Source organism: Puntigrus tetrazona, chromosome 25 (genome assembly GCF_018831695.1).
Source record: "Puntigrus tetrazona isolate hp1 chromosome 25, ASM1883169v1, whole genome shotgun sequence".
Lineage (NCBI taxonomy): Eukaryota > Metazoa > Chordata > Actinopteri > Cypriniformes > Cyprinidae > Puntigrus > Puntigrus tetrazona.
Window position 1 is genome coordinate 3,648,365 of NC_056723.1, and position 20,619 is coordinate 3,668,983.

Sequence of the window (20,619 nt, forward strand, 5' to 3'; positions counted from 1 at the left end):
TAAAAGCAAAAAAAAAAAACATCAGTAAACCCGAAGGTTTAGATTTTGGTCCTCAGTTACTAAGTGTGCAAACAGTAAACATCCAAGTTTACAATCTGAAACTTGAGACGTTTTACAGTTAAACCAAAAGCATTGTAAAAAATCACAACTCTTAACCACAGAGTCAACTCAGATTGCAGCCTTGAGATTTACGCAAACCTCTGTGCCCCTTAAACCTAGCGACTAAAACTAAAAATAAAGATTAGCCTACTTCTGAAATTAAAACAAAAACCATTAACATGAGCTCAAAGTCCTCTCGTGTTTTCCTGAGGGCACACAAAAAGGAGAAGAGGAGGGTAAAAGCTCCCTTTTGCTTTAGAAACACCCTGAACAAACATTTAAGCTAAATGCTAATGCTAATACTGAAGCGTTTCCATCTGATATTCAGAGTCTCTGGGTGGGGATTCTAGCCCAAGGATTCACAAAAACACGTTTTGTCTTAATAACACTTGGAAAAATTAGTACCGGACCACGAATTACAGCGCAGAAGAAACCCGGTTTTATGCATCTGAGTCACTGATGGATATCATACGACCGTCGCATCTGATCACCGGATCAAAACAGACCCGTGCATTTCACGTCAGCTCAGGAATCTTCTTCCGCCCTGAAGGGGAGCTGGATTAACATTTCATCTGATTAAACTTCCTGGAAGTTAGCAAAACCACATGAACCTGCTATGTGGGTTTATTTCTTGCTCATCTAGTCCAAGCAAAGTTGGGCCACCGAATATTTCAAGAGTTTCTGTCGTCACTGAAAACGAAATGTTGCATTAAACATCTAAACATTCTTAAATCAAGTTACATTTACTTGAGAGGCTAAATTAATTGTGTCCTAAAATATTTCCTTAAAATAAAATAAAATAAAATAAGTAGTCGCTGTAGTGCTGTCAAATGATTAATCTCGTTTAATATTTCAGTTTAAAAGTTTCATTTATTATGTATATATATAAATCTTGTGTGTATTTATTTTAAAGTATAAAGTTTATATTTTAAATATATTTAGATATACAAAAAATTATATGAATATATACATGTAAATATTTTCAAAATATAAGCTGTACGCGTGTGGCTTTATAAATATACACAGTACACATCCATAAATTACGTAAACGAAAACTTTTACATTTTCGCGATTAATCATTTGACAGCGCTAATTTACTCACTACATTTCGATACTTTTTTTCTTTCTGCCTTTCGAATGTTTAGACATTTGGATGAGAAAATAAGACAAAATGAAATACTTTTTTGCAGTTTGCGACAGGCTTTTGGACCAATGAGATTTCAGTGTGGGCGGAGCAAATCCGTACAATCCATAAATAGAAGATCCAACGTTCAGCATTTGACACTTTTTCTGTATCGCGCCCGAATAAGACGCAGTGTCGCAATGTGCCATTTCTTAAAGAAATAATTGCGTTTCTGGCAAACTATTGCGTAAACAACTGTTTCGCCGTCTGGTTAGCGTCTGCACCTGCTAACGCACAGGCGACGTCATTCGCAAACCTGACTCTGTGAGTTTTAAAGGAAAAAAATATGGAAAAAGTGTAACATTGATCTAACGGATGTTTAAATAAAATTGACGATATGCACGAATAGTTGTCGGGTTGTTGGTTTCTGGGGTTAAAAGTGACATTTTTAAGTGCAGAAGTGTGAATGTCCTTTTTCTCTTGCAAACATTTTTGGAATAAAAAAAAAAAATTTGTATATTCGATCTCCATCGCAGTCCAGATGCCGAAGGCTCTAGAGGGTATCGTACATGCGAAGGGTTCTCTCTAATTGTTGACCTACGCGCTGGTAAAAGGCGATCTGTTGGCGGATATACGCCTGCATCATCTCTTTAAAGTCCACCTCCCTGCGCTGGTGGAAGTGGTTCATCTCGGCCTGCAGGGCGAACCCCACTGTCCTGCAGCGTTTGCGAATGCCGTTCGCTTCCTCTTGGTCCATCTTCCCCTCGTCGCTCATACGCTGAGACTCCTTCACCTTAGCAAAAGCGCCTAAAAGGGGTGTGAAACAGAAGAGGAGGTTTAGAAATGGCTAAATATTGTAGCGATGCGCAAAAAAACACTAGTCATGAACTAGAATCAATTGCTTATGAAATAATACTAAATATGTTAAATAACATTTCGTAATTAATTAAATGAGTAAACACAGCAGATTATGTTGCAGACAAAATTGTCAAAATACTACATGTATTCAATAACATAATTTTGTATTTACTAAATAATATGTAAATAAGTAAAAACTAAGCTGCAGACAAAGAGTATATATATATATATATATATATATATATATATATATATATATATATATATATATATATATATAGTTCTGTCAAAAGATTAATCACAACCAAAATAACAGTTTGTTTACATAATATATGTGTATTATGTATATTATGTATATATAAATACAAACACGTTTGTATTTAAGAAAAACATGTTGCTTATATAGTATTAATATATAAAGAAAAGAATAAATGGATGTGATTAATCAATTGTATACATACACATATACACACATATATATATATATATATATATATATATATATATATATATATATATATATATATATATATATATATACACATACATACACACACACACACACGTATATATATATATATACATATACATATATACATATATATATATACACACACATACATACAAATAATTAGATGTACTATATATCAAGCTGTATTAAATACCCCAATTATGAAAAAATAATTGTATAAAGTGCAAATATATGTAAACAAGAAATACAATTTTATACACATTTTACACAGTATTTTCCAACAATACAGATAATTACAGATACTGATTATATCACACTTTCTTCAACACCTGCTCTACACCGCTAAGGCCAAATAAGACTCCAGTATAAGCAAAAAGTAAGTTTACAGTGATGGCTCAATCTCAGATGAAAGTGCCTTTTGCCTCAGATTTGTTTCACGTTTCCAGTTTAACCGGTTCTAATCTTCACGTCCTGTTGTGACAGCACACACACACACACACACACACTGGACGGAGCCACTGAGTCACACGACTCACAGAGAGGTAGAAGTGAATCTGCAGACGTGAACCAACAGATGCACTAAATCATCACATGCTGTGTCCATCTGCAGCACATAATGCAGTCAGAAAGCCAGAGATTATCAGAGACAGCATGACGAATCAGATATCCCAGAGCGAATGGCTGATCAGAGGTCGGTGTTTGACAGTGCTGTACACACCTGTAATCTGACACAGGAAGTTCTTTATGTTTGAGATTGGATACACGGCATTTATTATTACTTTATTCCCTTTCAGCGCACAGAACGGCCGATTACAAACACGCTGCGCAAACAACACAAAGGACAAACAAGTACAGTCAAATGAAAGCCCAGACACTGTATGCAAAGCCCTCTTGTTTGCATTCCCACACCGAGCATCTAAAAATAAGACAATATTATGCCACGCTAAACAAGGTCGCAGTTTGAATGCGCATTTATTTTTGGAAAACCACTTTGAGTAAAAAGGCCCATTTCTACACTTTTTGTAGCCTTTTATCCCGAGGCGTGGAAGCTCATTTATCATTCATAAAAAGACAAATTACGATTTGGTATAATACAATTATGGTTTAAGTGGCTGAAATGATGAAATAAGTCATGGTTTTGAGATATGTCATTAATTAAAAAGTCATAATTACTTGGTAGCAAGCCCATTGAAAAAAATGCTTTGGTAAAACATAACTATGAGATAAAGAATTGAAATGCCGACAAAGCTGAAACTGAAATGAATAGGTAGAAATTATGATATATTTCCATAATTGTGATAAAACTATCATATGACAGAACGGTGAGATGAACATCATAATTACATAAAATGGCAAGTTTTAAAAAAGTCTTTTTATCTTGATGTCATAGTTGTTTTTTTTAATCTTAGAATTTAGAAATATCGAATGATAAATGAAAATAATTCTAATGATAAATATAAATATCTAAATATTCACTTTGTGTCTTATAATTTAGAATGATCTAATAAATCGTCTATTAATCTTTTAATCTCATAATTCTATGTCATGATTATGATTTTGATTTTATCGTTGTATTATGACTTTTTTTCTAAAGTGCTGGAAATGGACTTTCATATTAGGGTGTTGCGTACAAAAACCCTCATGCAAAACTGATCTTAACATGCCAACCCACATACAATATAAAATGTAAAATATTTAATAGGCTACAAATACGAATATCTATGAACTCTCTATATTCTTCTTTTGCATATACAACCTTTAAACCAGTCTTTATGCAAACGATATATACATGAACTCATCTATTATTAGCTAAACTCTGAACTCTGTCGTTCTTTAGGACAAGCCGAATTGCTGGATGCTGAATATATGTTAAAAGATATATGAGCATAAATAAATACATTTTCCAAGATGCATTCCTTTAAGTTCGGGCACAATGAAATAACAGGGTCGTGACAGAAGGACCGAAACAAGCGTCCAGCGGTACCAGGCACAACCCAGCACTGACCTCTACCACACATACTCTCTGCTCACTCAAACACACTCAATATTACAGGACTCAACTCACCAAAGCCACGCTCAGTATGACAGATTACTCTATTTTTCCAATCAAAATTGAAAAGAGGACATGTTGCGAGCCTGATTCAAACCTGGGACGTTTGCACGAGCGCTATCACAAGTCCAATTATTCTAATATGCTGATTTGAGAAAGCCGTGTGCACATTTCTGTTGTTTCGAACATCTGGTTTTCCCTCGCTTTGCCCAGAAAGCCAAACTATGGAAGTGGGGTTAATCTGATTTGATCACTAATGGACCGTAGACGCGCTAAACATTAACATACACCACGAACGACTGGAATATTGTGAATTCCTCTCGCTCTTTACTGTCAAACATGCAAAACTACGTCGCTTGTCTGCTACGGTCCAAACAGAGCCATTAAAAGAGGAAGCTGAACATCTCTGAACTGTCTGTGCATAATTTCTGTGGTCGGTGCCTTTCCGTTTATTTGCTTTCCTATTTAAACGCTAGTATATAAGGCCTCTGTTTACACTGAGGGAATGTCTGGAGGTTTTACTAATGTAAAACATGTCAAATCCCAAATCCAGCAAACCCTTAAATTATTTCCCGGGGTATTTTAATGCATACAGCCTCGATCTTGGTAGCGTTAGCCTGTCTTTTGAATGACATAGTCACCTTTCGAGTTATTTAAATGAAGCGAAATGTAACATTTAGTAATATTTCCAGTAAGCAAGCTAACCAGTTAGCATGCAAAGCTAACATTCTCTACATAGTTGTTATATTTTATTAAATTAGACAAAACTGATACCGCAACTTAGATATAATAGGCTATGCATTAGGCTATAGGATAGCATGATGCTAATTGCAGCCAGAAACATGATCGGATCTTTCTTTCAGTGTTTGAGGTGAAATGAATGTTAATAGCGCAAAGATTAACTGACCTGAAGCCACAGAGCTGCATTTAATGTGTCTAACAGCACCGCCGTGGAAACACAGAGGAATTTTGGACTGGAAAAACAGTCACAGCTCAATTTATCCCAGAGCAAATTCTCAGACACCAGAAGTGGAGAAACAAACCATCACGGTGGGCCAAAAAGATCACACGAGCACACTTTTCAAGCAAAACACCTCTACGGAAAGAAGCATATTAGGTCAGTGCAGATATATGCTTTTTAAGGACTAGGTCAAATCTTGCTTCGTAAGTTATATAACATTCTGGGAAAATGTAAATGATGATTTCGATTTCGACTGAGTAAGACAATGTCAAAGATTATAATGTGACACTGGACCACAAAACCTCTCATAAGTGTACATTTTTCAAAATTAAGATTTATAGATAACCTGAATAATAAGCTTGTTGTTGCATGGTTTGTAAGGATGGGACAATGTTTGGGTGAGATACAACCATTTGAATATCAGGGAGTAAAAAAATCTAAATACTAAGAAAAGTTGTCCAAATAAAGTTCTTAGCAATGCATATTACTAATCAAAAATTAAGTTTGAATGCATTTATGGTAAAAACGGAACACGATCTTTGCTTCTTAAAGACTTTTGCTTTGCTTCTCAAACTTTTATTTAAATTTTTTTTACAATATACAGTGTATTTTTGGCTACTTTGTTGATTTTCATCAGCTTAAGACTCAAGATGTTTTGTGTTCCAGGGTCACAAATCATAACATGCTCGTTATCTCAAATTTAGACTTTGAGACTTTAGTGTGGATATCTATCTATCCACCTACAATTCACGAGCGTATGCGCAGTGTGTAAAAGTTAGCTGCTCTACACTTATATTACAGGTGTGGAGCAATCATCCACCATCCCGTATATCTCTCCTGTTCGTTCACGCATGCTTACACATCCTGATTATTTAAGACACATGCGTGAAGCACAAAACCGTCTCGGTCCCTACCAGTTAGGAATTCAAGGTCTTGCCCCGACACGTTATTCCTCTTTATTTCAGACCTAAAAGCAGCAAGAATCACTCCAAAAAACGCACAACTCCGATGCATGTGTGCGAGTGTGTATTCCTGGCAATAAAATCAGACCAACACCCACACGATCCGACTACTGTACACGCAGGGCCCGAGGCCTGGAACGCCTTTCGTTTTTTGCTCGTATTTTTCATTCTCGCCCTATTTGCCGAGGCGGAAGATGTTGTGCATTGAAAGCCAAAATCGCTGCTTTTGCAAGAGCTAAATATTTCTGTAGCCTTTAATGCGAGGAGTCGGTCGGGTTCAAGCCGACTTCTGGACGTTGGGTCAAGTGTCCTGTCGTCCCACGGTGGATCTGGTTACGGCCCTTTGGCTGCGTAAACGCCGCACAGAGCGCGCTCGGAGAGGGCTGTTATTATTTCCCTGGGTCATGTGTTGTTTTTCCTCTGTTCATTGGTTCTCTTTGATCTCTGTCTGTGCTGTCGTGAGGCTCACAAGAGAAACAGATGCTCTTGTTTTTACATAACGCCGTCGCTTTACTGTCCCCTAAATGCAGCTTTTTACCTACTGCAGGTAAATCAGAGGACAAAACCAACACCGTTTTATCCATTACGTATATTAAACTTCAACTGCATTTACTTTCTTTAATAAATGTTATTGGTTTAAGCCAATACTTGCCACTAAGACTTCCTTATGGCTGCAGTACAAATCGTATGAACAGATGTTTATGTTTCCATTTTAAATTAAATTAGTATTAAATTAAATCCCATTTTTCCGTATAAATGTACTGTTCACATATTTAAAAGGTCACATTATGTATATTAAATGCATTATGAATGCCATTTAATCTTGTTTTTAAAGAACATTTATATTTTATAACTATTTTATATGGTAGTTGTAATACATTTTAAGTAAACTAACCGTAAGCCAGAAAGGGTTTCTTAAGTTCTCCAGACAGAAACAGTTATTGATTTAATATACACAAAATTTAATATACCAAAGTTATTTATTTAATAATGACAGGAGTCAACGTTTGAAGAAAAAAAGTTCAAAGTTTTAGGTTTTAGGCCAAAAAAAAAAAAAAATATATATATATATATATATATATATATATATATATATATATATATATATATATATATATATATATATATATTTATTATTTTTTTTTATTTATTTAATTTAATTTAATTTATTTTAATTGGCAACTAAATTAATTCCAAGTATTAACTAGAATTTCTATACGATGCTAAAATGAATCAAAATAATGATTTAATACCAATACAAGATTAAAATTAATATTGGACTGAAAACAATCATCAACTTTGCTTGCAATGAATCAATGAAATGAATGACTGTTGCAGTGCAAAATAATCAACTCTAAGCGACTTCTACTGTAGGAGGCATGCTGTGCATACCTTAGTTGCTATTAGCAACTTGATTATTTAGAAACACCATTATCCATTGTATGCTAAGATCCATTGTGTCTGAACACGAACGGTAATCATGTTACGACCGTTATAGGGTGTGGACATGAAACTGGAGAAATCATACTGGCCTCTTTTCAACACTCGCACACGTCAAATGTTTGCTTAGGGTGGCTATTTGATCAGAACTAAATTATTCTACAGAATAATGCTACGTTAACTTTCCTAAAAGGCACTGTAATGATTTAAGGACTGTGGAATATCTCTTATTTTATGGGATTAAATCTATTCCAAATCATTACCTTTAATCTGGGATCTGGCATGATGTGCCTCGGACCGATCACGGCTTTAGCAAACTCAGTAATAAAGACTGAATGCATTTCTGTTCTTCTCAACAATCCACCGGCCTCACCTCTTCAAACACATGATTGCATTTGTTCAGGGAACCTGTTCAACAACGTTAAACTCTCGCGCTGATTGCTGTGTCTCAGGTGTCAGGGTCTCATGTCAGCACTGTTGTAATACTTAAATGGATCCACTACCTGACAGATTTCACTCAGACGGGCGTCTTGAGAAATCACACCACCGGAAGCGTTCTCTGCATGTCAGTCAACTTGCAGTTTCAGATTTGTTTACATGTCTTTGGAGGGTGTGATTTTGGGGATAAAGCTGGAATGACTAACATAAACTGTAAAATGAATTTTTAATAAATAATGAATGAATAATGCCTGACTTTTTTGTATTAATGAACTGATGATGATGATGATGATGATGATGAAAGACATAAATCGGGGGAATAAAACCATTAATACACTGCCAGGCAAATGTTCAGACATAGCTATTAAATGAAAAAGATTAATATATTTTTATGATGAAAATATTTTTTTAGTACCAATTTTTATTTATTTATTTACTAATTTCTCCTTTAGTTCTACTGTAGTTTAATACTTCACGTCTCAGGCAACTACCTAAAATAAGTTTTTACCTTCTAATTCAGTTGTACACTATTTCCCCTCACTGTCAGTTTTTTTGTTTGTTTTTTTTTTTGTAACTATGACGTGTCCTAAATATAAATTAAAAATAGTAAAAAAATTTTTTTAAATTACACACACCATTTATTTATTTTTGTTTAAAATTTTATATGTGAACATTTTTATATTTTATATTTATATATATATATATATATATATATATATATATATATATATATATATATATATATATATATATATATATATATATATATATATATATATATATATATATATATATATATTTTTTTTTTTTTTTTTTTTTTTTTTTTTTTTTTTTTTTGGGCGGTTGTAAAAACATTTCAACGCATGTCGTACCATGTATGTGACAAATAAAATTTGAATTTTGAATTTGATATAATATAGTAACATTTACTTGTTATGACTAATTGTTTTTATCATGCATAAGTGCTTTCAGATTTGTCTACCAAACTAAGTTAAGCGTTAGCATTTCATCCAAAAGGTTTTAATATTATATGGTATAAATTCAGTCAAGCGTGTCCAAAATTGTACCTGGTGCTGTAAATACTTACTAAATGTCAGGATATATGTTAAGTCCGAGCTCTCCTTAGTGAGAAATTCCTAACATCACTAAGACATTCCACGAAAGGATCATAATGAAAGTGGAAGTTTGTCCAAGCCACAAACTGACTGAGCTTTAATGTCTTGAACTTGAGCGCACTGATTAATCACACGATTTCCCTAACTTCCTGTGATTTAGACTGAGAGCGAAAAGGAGGCTTCCTGTCAGGAGCACGGCCAGGAATTTTTCTTGACTGCCATTTCAGCTTTACAAAGTCTGTTACAAAGTCACCTTTGGGAGTTATCTGACAAAATTCACTCCAGTCTACGATATGAGGCCAGCTAACTAACTGCTTATAAATACCAACACGTGTGATTGGCTGCCTACAGGCATGATGTCACTGGGTCGCTCCAGCTGAGTGCCCCACATTTGAGCTAGTCACTAGGTTTAGAAGCTAGCAGAACATCTAAAAGGGGTGTAGAATCAATCTGAAATGTTTGAGGCTATACAGTGAATAACGAAAGCTAAATTACAACAACTATCTCAACAAAAAAATGGATGAATACTGACTGAGTGATCCACTATTTTGTATTGAAGATGTCTCAATGCCCTTTTTAGACACTGGGTCTTTTGGTATCTTCATTTTTAAGGCCCTATATGGTTTAGTTCCATAGATATTGGAATTGCAATATAAAGTAAATTATTAAAATATACATATTTTCAGTGGTCAAAAACCAAAAAACATTGGACCAGTGTTATTTTACAATCATTGACATACTTTTATCATTAGTATTTATATTTTTAAATATTTTTTAGTTTTATTTCATTTTAAATAAACTAAATGTGAGGTGTATAACAATTTTTATATCATTAATTATATAGTTTTTTTTTTATAGTGAATATATATTTTTATTTCAGTTTTAGTTTAATTGTATTTTTTTCAAGCAACAAAAATGATTCCAACGATATCTTTTCTCTGTGCCTTTAAAGCTATTGTTGTGGTGTGGACTCTATATCTTTACCTACATCTTTACAGTTGAACTGGCTTTTTAAGCACTGTCTGTGAAATGTGAAATGGGGGGGTAAGTTCGTTTGAGTGCACTTTACCTTTTTGCAGGTGGATGATGTCTGGAAAGTTGGACAGCAGGCCCTGGTACAGCGACAGTTTATCCAGCATGTGAAACAGATCGTATTTGGGCTGCTCGGCGAACATCTCCCCGATGTTCTCGTAGGTGCGGCCTGTGTGCGAGATGGCATTGCTCAGAGCGTCCGAGCTGTAAGGAGGGTCCAGCAGGAACGACTGGCTGATGGACTGGAAGGCGTTTCCCAGCCTCTGGAACTCCTTCCGAAAGCCTCCGAGGTGTTTGCGAACCAGCTCCGACGCGACGTGCGTCAGCTGCATCACGCTGTCGTCCATTTTTCTGGCGAACACCTTGAAAGAATCAATGCGCTCCTCCACGTCCTGAAGGTCCTGGTGCTCGTTGGGAATCTGGAAGGTGAGCATGAAATGAGCCCCGACCATCTCGTCCTTCTCCGCTCGCCTCTTCCCGAGCTTCCACTGCTTGTCGTCTCCGCACATGAGAAAGTGTTCGAAACCTTCGTACTGAGACAAAACGGGGTGGCTGGTCATGTGGTCCATCCATAAAATCAGCCTCCTCTTCCTTTTCTCGATAAAGTCTTCCTCGAATCGTCCCGTGGCTTGTTTCTCGGGAAGGTGCGGCACGGAAATGACCGTGAATTTGTGCAGTAGTCGGTTGTAGAGCCAGTCAAAGTGCTTGTAGCGGCGATACACCGGCCTGCCAGTGTGACTGGGGGTGACGCGATACGAAATGTACGTCTTAATGCCTTTGAACTTCGTCTGTTTGGTGGGGTCTTCAATGGAACAGGTGAAGGGCTGAGGGTTCTCCTTCCACTGAGGCCCCCGGGGGCCCATTTCGATGGAGTAAGACTCGGCGATCTTAGCCATCATTGGAACGTCGCCAAGTATGAAGGCCTCCACACCTGAGCGCACGAAGCTGGAGAATCGGTTCAAGTTCCTGCCCACCATGCTGCCCTTTCGATTGCTGGACATGCTGTCTTGGCGCTCCATGTACGGCTTGGCCCGGTAGTGGACGTTGGGGTTGGAATACGGACTCTGGGAATGTCCATTGGCGCCTCTCCGAGGGTCTTCATCCTCGACCACCGTCGAGGTCTCGTCCCAGTCGTCCCAGTCGTCATCGTCGTCGCTCGGCAGGGTCGTGGAAGGCGTATGGATGTACGATAAATCCTTACCGGGAGAGCTCCCGGGTGAGCTGAGGGAATGATCGGTCAGGTTGGACCCGGATCGGTTCCGGATGATGTGAACGTACGAGGCGGGGAACAGGCCTCGCTCCCCTCGGCTGTTCTCTCCTTGTAGCCAGCCGTCCACAGAGTTCTCGTCGAAAATCACCAGCTCCTCATTCTCCTGGATGCTGATCTCCTCCTTGTTCTCACTTTGGAAAGTGTAGAGGGCTTTGGCTCTCAAGGACATTTTTGTAACTTCGCAAGCCAGACGCACAAAATAAAAGTTCCTTACCTCATATCAGAATGCACTGATCAAGTCTAACAAAAACAGGGCTGTTCGATAACTTAAAGGTTTGGCTATATAGTACAGCAGTACTTTTTAATATATTCATAGTATTGTAACAAAACTAGCAGTTTTGAGCCTGTTGGTAAATTATATTCTTTTACGATAAAGATCTTTGTAGAATTACTGACCAGGAAAACAGGAATCTTTTTTTATCCCCTGGGAAACAATCTCCAATATGCTTTTGTAAATAAAGCATTGCATGTTGGATCTCGCTTCCGGGCTGTTATTCTCCAACTTTTCTTAATTTATGCCGTTTCATTATTCCTCAAAACCAAAATCTTCCGCCGCGAAAAATAAAAATAAACCAATAATTCCACAAACCCCGTCCAGCAGAACCGAGACACCGGCAAACACATTCAGCGTCTCGTAATAACTACATAACAGTTTTATGCATCTTGCATGCTGTCAAAACAGAAAAACAAACAAACACAAACATCTGTTCTGCAAGTCCGGCTGAACTAAATTCCAGATGAAAACATTATCCCAACATTTCGTCCCAGACAGAGATGGGAAATAAACGCATCCTTTGCATTCCGCCAACAAAAGAACAAAAAAGTACATCTAAAGCATCTTTATAATCCACGGATCCATTTCTGATCGCCGCTCGTTCGTAATATTCCCTTCGAGGTGTGATTCAACAGGCCCGTGAGGAGTTTTTCATAAACTATTTCTTTACTTTGAGCACAAACGCAGTAACTCTTTCCATGACGTGACGACCGAACAATGAGAGTAGCGCAGTTCAGCGCGAGCTTTACGATCGCGTTTGTGGCGCCGCTCGGCGGTCGAGCAAACAACTGCGGCGTCTGACTGGCAAGAGTTAAACAGTGTTTTCAGTTTCTAATAAACGCAAAACGCGCCCAAATTACTAAAATAAAACAACTAGATAGTGTACAGTGCCACTGAGCGACGGGCACTGCGCTGTTCTGTCGCATTCAAATCTCGAGAACATCTGAGGCATTTGTACACACGAACCTATAAACCATTATATTTTAAAATGTAATCATTTTTTAATAATTGTATTTAAATTTATTATTTCAAATAAATGTTAGTTTGAAATTCGCTATAGGAGTTTCTTTAAAAAAAAAGAAGTAATTCTTATCCAGTAATCACAAACGGATGTGATTCGTCGCTCGTGATCAACGCTGAAAAAACTAACAGATACCACGTGATGTCGTCATTGGTTTCGGTACAAATGGATAATAACAGAACTTAACAGCAGTTAAAGTACAAAGTGAAAAGTTCAAATATTATCATAGGCAACACCTGAAACGCTGGCCTCATTACATATTTTATTTTCTCTTTTTTTGGTAGGCTAACGCTTCTAGTTTGCTTAAGAACGGAGGTTTTGCAAGGAGACGAACTAACGCGGCATATTTTTTTACAGTATGCGAATTTCACCTAAATTCTAGTTTTCGAAGAAGCTTTAACCACCGTAAAATGATTTCGAGAAGAACTCTTCGCCGAGCTGCGAAACTCAGCGATAAATGTTGGTCGGCCGCGACGCGGCGTGGTGACGTCAGCGCGCCATTGCGTTTGAACGCGCGCTTCCGTCCAGGGGGTAGGTGTTGGTGTTTTTCGCTGCTTGGTAGGGACGGCTCTTTTAAATCATGAGCGAAGGATTTTAAGGGCAGCTCTGATGGCATTGTGATCACGTGTTTGCTGTCACTCTCTGCCCGCGGTCGGTTTAGCCGTACGTGGTGCTTGCTTTTGAAATGCCTTAGTGGTCTGCACACACGTACACACACTTAGCGCGGCACGCGAGTGATTTAAACTCCCGTATGTTTTCACAGGTCCATCATGGAGTCTCTGACCCAAGCCCTCTCCTCCAGCTTCTCTGTCTCCAGAGAACCGAACAGCACCTCCGCTCCACATCCGCGCCTGGCCCAGTACAAGAGCAAGTACAGCGTTCTGGAGCAGAGCGAACGGCGCAGGAGGTTCCTGGAGCTGCAGAAAGAGTGAGTTTAGCTGCACGCGGTCCACAGCCACGCAGAGCACGAGTGCAGCTGTTAGCCGCCGGGTTGTTTTGATGCCGTGACACTGGTAAGGTGCGTTATGTTGGCAGGAAGAGGCTGAACTATGTGAATCACGCCCGCCGTCTGGCTGATGGAGACTGGACCGGAGCTGACAGCGAGGATGAGGAGGATCGAGAGAAGAAGAGGCAGCAGCAGCAGCTGGAGAGCAGCGCTGATGAGGAAGGGATGGAGATCGAGCAGAAGAAAAAGCTACCGAAGCATTACGCCAACCAGGTGCTAAAAAAACAGATATAGTTGTAAAAAAAAAAAAAAAGGCACAGCAGCTGAAACCGCCAGTGTTTCGTGTCTTTGTTTAAATAATATATGTGCAGTGTATATTTATTGTGTATATATAAATACACACACGTGCATGTATATATTTCAGAAAAATAGGTTATGTTCATATATTAAATATACTTATTCATAATATAAATCAATTAATATAAATATAGGCATATAAATATTCAAAATATATACTGTAACTGTATTTATATATATATATATATATATATATATATATATATATATATATATATATATATATATAATGGACATGCAAAAACTTTTTGTAATTATTTTGTAATCATTAGACAGCATTAATGTTAACATTCATAAACATTTGATTAACTTATTGCTCTCAAATAAGTGCTTGAAAACACATTGACAGATTTGTTAAGGGTACAGTAATAAAATCTGTCGGTGTATTGCTAAGGGTTAAAGAAAATAGGTGTAAAATTCTTAGGTAAAGCAGAAACGTGAACGTTTTTGTTTTTTTGAGATGCTATTAATAACTTAAAAGTTGTTACTTGCATGAGTATGCATTGAATGTATGAGTATTTGTTGTATATTTATTTTTCTGTTATATTTTTGTTCTCCAGCTGATGCTGTCAGAGTGGTTGGTGGACGTCCCGGCAGATCTGAGCTCTGATTGGCTGATGGTGGTTTGTCCAGTTGGAAAGCGTTCTCTCGTTGTGGCCTCCAAGGTGTGGATGTTTTTCCGTGCATCATGAGCATCGTCAGATCAGATATACATTAACATTTAAAAGTTTGGGTTTAAATTAATAATAAAAAAAGCATCTATTTCTAAGGGATGCATTCAGTTGATCAAAAAATATTTATAATGTCAATAGATTAAATAAAAAAAATAAAGTGCTTTGTTGAACTTTCTTTTCAACATACTTTCCTAAATTAAATGCATCACAGTTTTCCCTAAAGGTATTGATCAACACTGATATTAATCGGAAATGTTTCTTGAACAGCGGGTTAGACGGTGCTAAAAATTCAGCTTTGCACCGCACCAATAAATTACATTTTATATATTAAAATACAAAAATTGTATTAAATTCAATCAAAATATTATATTACATTTTTACTGCATTTTCGATCGAATAAATTTCGCCTTTGAGAGCATGAGAGACTTCTGAAAACAGTGAAACGTCGTAGCGACCCCAAACCTTATATGAACGCGCTTCATTTTCTGTTTGATTCTAACGTTTAGCGTTTCGTCCTCAGGGATCCACGTCGTCTTACACCAAAAGTGGCTACTGTGTCAATCGATTCCCTTCTCTCATTCCCGGTGGCAGCAGACGCAACTCTGCTTTGGGGAAAGGTCTGCTCCTGTCCTACAGATTCATCACACTAGAGAGTGCTAGAGTGCCGCAGTTCTGAACCACAGCAGAAAATAAAGCCGTGTATGTTTTATGTAGATTACACCATCCTGGACTGCATCTACAGTGACGTGGACAGAACATACTACATCCTGGATGTCATGTGCTGGAGGGGACATCCTGTGTATGACTGCTCAGTAAGTGTCCACTTCCTGCATATAAACCACATTTATATGAACTTGAAACATGCTTACATGCTTGGACCGTACAATTAATTTCTCTGAAACGTACTGGTTATGTTTGTTGTACCAAAACAGTCATAAATTTTGTGTTGGATGTGTCATGATTTGGCTGTTATTTGAATTTTTCCCTTTTTTAGAAGAAAATTAATACTTTTAATTAGAGAGGAGACATTCGGTTGATGAAAAGTGACTGTAAAGACATAGAATTTGAGTAAAGATTGCAAAACTGGAATTTTTTTAACATTAATAACAAGAAATGCTTCTTGAGCCCGAATGAGCATATCAGGATCATTTCTGAAGGACATTGAAGACTAAAAAGACTAAAAATTCTGCTTTGCATAACAAAAATAACTTTTGAATGGCACTGTATGTAAATGTATGTTCTGGCTTAGCACTTTGCATGTGGAATTAATTTTAATAAATGCTTTGGTATTAAAATTGTAGGGTTTTTTTTGCACATAATTAGGGTGACCGTCCTTGCCAGGATTTCTGTATTGCTTTCATTCAAAGTAGCTTGAGAGCATTTTGAAAACATAAGGAATCGATGTCGTAGACCGATCGGTCTGCACACAAACAAAAACTAGAGATTTTAGGCAATAAAGAAATCCTGGTTGGTATGCTAAGATTGGCTTTTATGGTCACCCTAAGTAAGCTTGAGAGCATTTTACAGACAGAACTGGCTGCATCAAAAAGGAAGAGGTTGAAGGTCTTTCTGAAATTACCAAGATTAATCCTGTAAGTGAGCAAAAAAATGGATTCATCTGCACACAAAGCTGAAAAACTAGATGCTCTCTCTCTTTAGGCTCTAAAGCTCTCTCTCCTGGTCTGGTATGCTCTCTCTCTCTCTTGGCTCTTTATGTCTCACTCCTCTCTCTCTCTCTCTCTCTCTTTTTTCTTTCTCTTTTTTCTAATCTCTCTGTCTCTCTCTCTGTCTCTGTCTCTCTCTCTCTGTCTCTCTCTCTCTCTCTCTCTCTCTCTCTCTCTCTCTCTCTCGATGTCTCTCTGTCTCTCTCTCTCTCTCTCTCTTTCTCAGACTCTCTCTCTCTGAAAGTTCGGTCTCTCTACTCTCTCTCTCTCTCTCTCTCTCTCTCTCTCTCTCTCTCTCTCTGCAGTCAAAAGTGGAAGAGGTCTCTCTCTCTCTGGTCTCTCTCTCTGTCTCTCTCTCTCTCCAAGATTAATCTCTGTCTCTCTCTCTAAGTGAGCTCTCTCTCTGGATTCTCTCTCTCTCTCTCTCTCTCTCTCAAAGTCTCTCTCTCTCTCTCTCTCTCTCTCTCTGAGCTCTCTCTCTCTCTCTCTGTCTCTCTCTCTCTCTCTCTCTCTCATCTCTCTCTCTCTCTCTCTCTGTCTCTCTCTCTCTCTCTCTCTCTCTCTCTCTCTCTCTCTCTCTCTCTCTCTCTCTCTCTCTCTCTCTCTGTCTCTCTCTCTCTCTCTCTCTGTCTCTCTCTCTCTCTCTCTCTCTCTCTCTCTCTCTCTCTCTGTCTCTCTCTCTCTCTCTCTCTCTCTCTCTCTCTCTCTCTCTCTGTCTCTCTCTCTGTCTCTCTCTCTCTCTCTCTCTCTCTCTCTCTCTCTCTCTCTCTCTCTCTCTCTCTCTCTCTCTCTCTGTCTCTCTGTCTCTCTCTCTCTCTCTCTGTCTCTCTCTCTCTCTCTCTCTCTCTCTCTCTCTCTCTCTCTCTCTCTCTCTCTCTCTCTCTCTCTCTCTGTCTCTCTCTCTCTCTCTCTCTCTCTCTCTCTCTCTCTCTCTCTCTCTCTCTCTCTCTCTCTCTCTCTCTCTCTCTCTGAATAGCATCAGCTGTTCAACAGAGTCCATCAGTCTCTCTCTCTCTCTCTCTCTCTCTCTCTCTCTGTCTCTCTGTCTCTCTCTCTCTCTCTCTGTCTCATGAGTACAACTGTTACAGTAAGAATGTCTATTATCCATCCATAATACATGTACAAATAGGTCTATGTAATGTTTTTATATGAAATATATTAATGTATAATATAAATATAAAATATATGTAAATATTGTCAGTGTATACTGTGTATCCGATTATCTTTATATATACATAGTAAACGTACACAGAACATACACACATTACGTAAACATGGCTTTTTTTTAGTTTGACGACACAAAACAATTATGGTGTTAATTATATTCCTATTCAAAGCAGCAGAAATGATATACTTTACACTTTTAAGGCCTTTTTTTATTTGCACACTCGTTCCTAAATAAATGTTATAGCTGGCACATCTATTTTAGGTGGCATATGTGAGTGAACCTCTCGTACTGTTGAGCCTGGCATACAGTAGATGAGCTCAAACTAATATCTTTCTCTCTTCTAGGTGGACGGACTTCTTTTCTACCACAAGGAGACCCACTACACCCCTGGCAGCACGCCATTGGTCGGCTGGCTCAGACCCTATATGGTGGCAGATATCTTGGACATCGAGGTGCCACAGTGTCCCCTCACCAGCAAGCCTGATTATGCCAGCCATCAGCTTCAGCAGATCCTGGAGCACAAGAAAACCTCATCAGAAGTTCGCCCGGCCGACCAAAACGGCCGATATGAACTGGAACACCTGTCCACGCCAGAGACACAGCTGGAGGACTCTCACAGCGCTCAGAAAGAGGGCATGGAGGTCTGAGGACTTCTGCATGAACTGCTTTAGAGAGCACTTTTCTCAAGTCCGGGCAAAGATGATCTCATTTCAGGAGGACACTGACGTCGACTAGTTTTTAATTGCTATATTTAAAATTGCAATTCAGTTCTTAGTAACTCAGATGGAACTATTTCTGTAACTGTAATCTCAAGAATTAAACTATTCTGCTTTTCTGCAGATATTATTTTAGGAAACATATAGGTTTAAATGATAGTAGACCCTCATGCTCTGCTGAATTCACTCAACTTGTGGGGGGGACTCAACTTCATTGGATTTTATATATAGCTTTTTAATTTGATCTTTTCTGTAGAAGATAAGATCAGTAGAATTCACCCTATGAATCGTTTTTTTAAATTTGTGTTATGACTTCAATAAAGTTTTACTGTCCGTTTTGTTTACCTTTTTGTCTAATATTTTGAATGTCTGAAATTTGTTTGAAGTTTGGAGTTAGTACATTTTTATTTTATAATTGTTTTAAGAAACTTTTTAGCTTGTGTTTGTTTTTTTAAGTATACTTTTATTTAGTTATAATGTTTTGAATTTTCCATTCAAAGAATCTTGAAAAAGGTGCATCATGTTTTTTTTCACAAAATAATTTATAATAATTATATAAATCTAGAGAATTAAATCAGCATATTAGTATGATTTCTGAAAGATCGTATGACACCGAAGGCTGGAGAAATTATGCATCAGAGGAACAAGATTAATGATGAAAATTCAACTTTGCATCAGGAATAAATTGCATTTAAATGCATTTAAAAAGAAAACATTAAATTGTAATAATATTTTACAATATTACTGTTTGATCAAATAAAAGAATGTAAAGTTTATTTAAAAAACTATTTTTTGACCAACTTCTAAACAGCAGACTATATTACATATATAATTATTTTTTACAAATTATAAGTTATATATATATTATAATTAATATATAAAATATTGTTTGATATATCTAGACATGTATAAAAATAGTAATAAAGGTTTTCAGCGACTAAATAATGTTTCCATTGGCATCATTTGTAATAACGCTGAGTTTTAAGCTTAGCCGGAAAAAATCTGGCATCATCAAAATCTCTTTGGTTGAATGTCAAACACCTTTTGCACAGATGTGCAGGCGTTCAGACCGAGGCTGCTTTCGTTGATTTGAAACCACTAGGTCACTTTTCCGCAGAAAACCAGAGTGTAATCAGAGAGTTTGGTTATTAGTCAGTAGCTGCTTTCCAGGAACTCACAGCACCTGTCAGCCCAGATCAGACTTCCCGGATAACTCATGACCAACGCTGAGTAAGAGCTGTCAATCAACCAACTACATCAACAGCCTAGGCCTACTCAAAACACAAAGTGCACCAAAAAATGCGGTCTAGTTTTTGAGGCCTGTAGGATTTGCAGCTTCTCAAACCCGTTTTACCCGACTCTGAGATGTTTTCGTGTGTGTATAGTTTAGTTTGTGGCCGTGACGGGTGACTGTAAGTGTGAATTTCCTCTCTTAAAGTGAAAGCACTTGTATGCATTTTTTCCAGCTTGCTGTCATGCTCCCCTGTCAGTCATTCTAGCCCATGGAAACCCGCCCACAGGAAGCTCTTTGTTTCTTGGCACATTTTCTTGCGTCAGGTTTAAACTGTAACATTTTGACAATCTTGCACCCACAATATCTGCACAGAATGGAAACGTTCAGTTAAAAATATTGACTTCAAATATTGCGGTGATTGCTATATTTAGCTGTAGTTTAAGATATATCTACGTGTATATGTGCACATTTTGCCAAACAACAATACACTTAAATATTTCACTGTAAATGTATATCTTTGAGCCTTTATTCTGTTATTCTATTAGTACAAAAATAGCACAAGGGGTTACATATTAACTTACTTTAAGTTAGTTATGAAAACATCAAAATATGTCATGATTTCTGTATTTCTGTGTGTGTGTGTGTGTTTTCACCTGGTTTTTATCACGTTTTGGGGACCGAATGTCCCCACAAGGACAGGATTACCAGTAAACTTTGTCCTTGTGGGGACATTTTTAGGTCCCTG

General features: G+C 37.6%; 2 protein-coding genes across 2 annotated transcripts; one reads left to right on the top strand and one right to left on the bottom strand.

Annotated features, from left to right (window-relative positions):
- Positions 1-1,104: 1,104 nt before the first annotated feature.
- Positions 1,105-12,823, bottom strand: snx33 (sorting nexin 33). Its single transcript, XM_043228497.1, has 2 exons — positions 10,588-12,823; positions 1,105-2,029 (listed from the first exon to the last, which is right to left on the bottom strand). Exons 1-2 carry the CDS (start codon positions 11,987-11,989, stop codon positions 1,776-1,778), a joined length of 1,656 nt encoding a protein of 551 aa, XP_043084432.1. The 5' UTR covers positions 11,990-12,823; the 3' UTR covers positions 1,105-1,775.
- A 770-nt stretch (positions 12,824-13,593) lies between these two features.
- Positions 13,594-18,984, top strand: snupn (snurportin 1). Its single transcript, XM_043227274.1, has 9 exons — positions 13,594-13,646; positions 13,879-14,043; positions 14,151-14,334; positions 14,979-15,083; positions 15,613-15,709; positions 15,807-15,921; positions 16,624-16,684; positions 17,750-17,851; positions 18,269-18,984. The coding sequence occupies exons 2-9, from the start codon at positions 13,886-13,888 to the stop codon at positions 18,569-18,571; spliced, it is 1,125 nt and encodes a 374-aa protein (XP_043083209.1). The 5' UTR covers positions 13,594-13,646; positions 13,879-13,885; the 3' UTR covers positions 18,572-18,984.
- The last annotated feature ends 1,635 nt before the right edge of the window (positions 18,985-20,619 follow it).

Coding starts and splice junctions, on each gene's coding strand:
- snupn (XM_043227274.1), top strand. CDS start 13,886: ATGGAGTCTCTGACCCAAGCCCTCTCCTCCAGCTTCTCTGTCTCCAGA. Junction 14,335..14,978: donor CGAAGCATTACGCCAACCAG/GTGCTAAAAAAA, acceptor TTTGTTCTCCAG/CTGATGCTGTCAGAGTGGTT. Junction 16,685..17,749: donor AAATTACCAAGATTAATCCT/GTAAGTGAGCAA, acceptor GCTGTTCAACAG/AGTCCATCAGTCTCTCTCTC.
- snx33 (XM_043228497.1), bottom strand. CDS start 11,989: ATGTCCTTGAGAGCCAAAGCCCTCTACACTTTCCAAAGTGAGAACAAG. Junction 2,030..10,587: donor CATCATCCACCTGCAAAAAG/GTAAAGTGCACT, acceptor CACCCCTTTTAG/GCGCTTTTGCTAAGGTGAAG.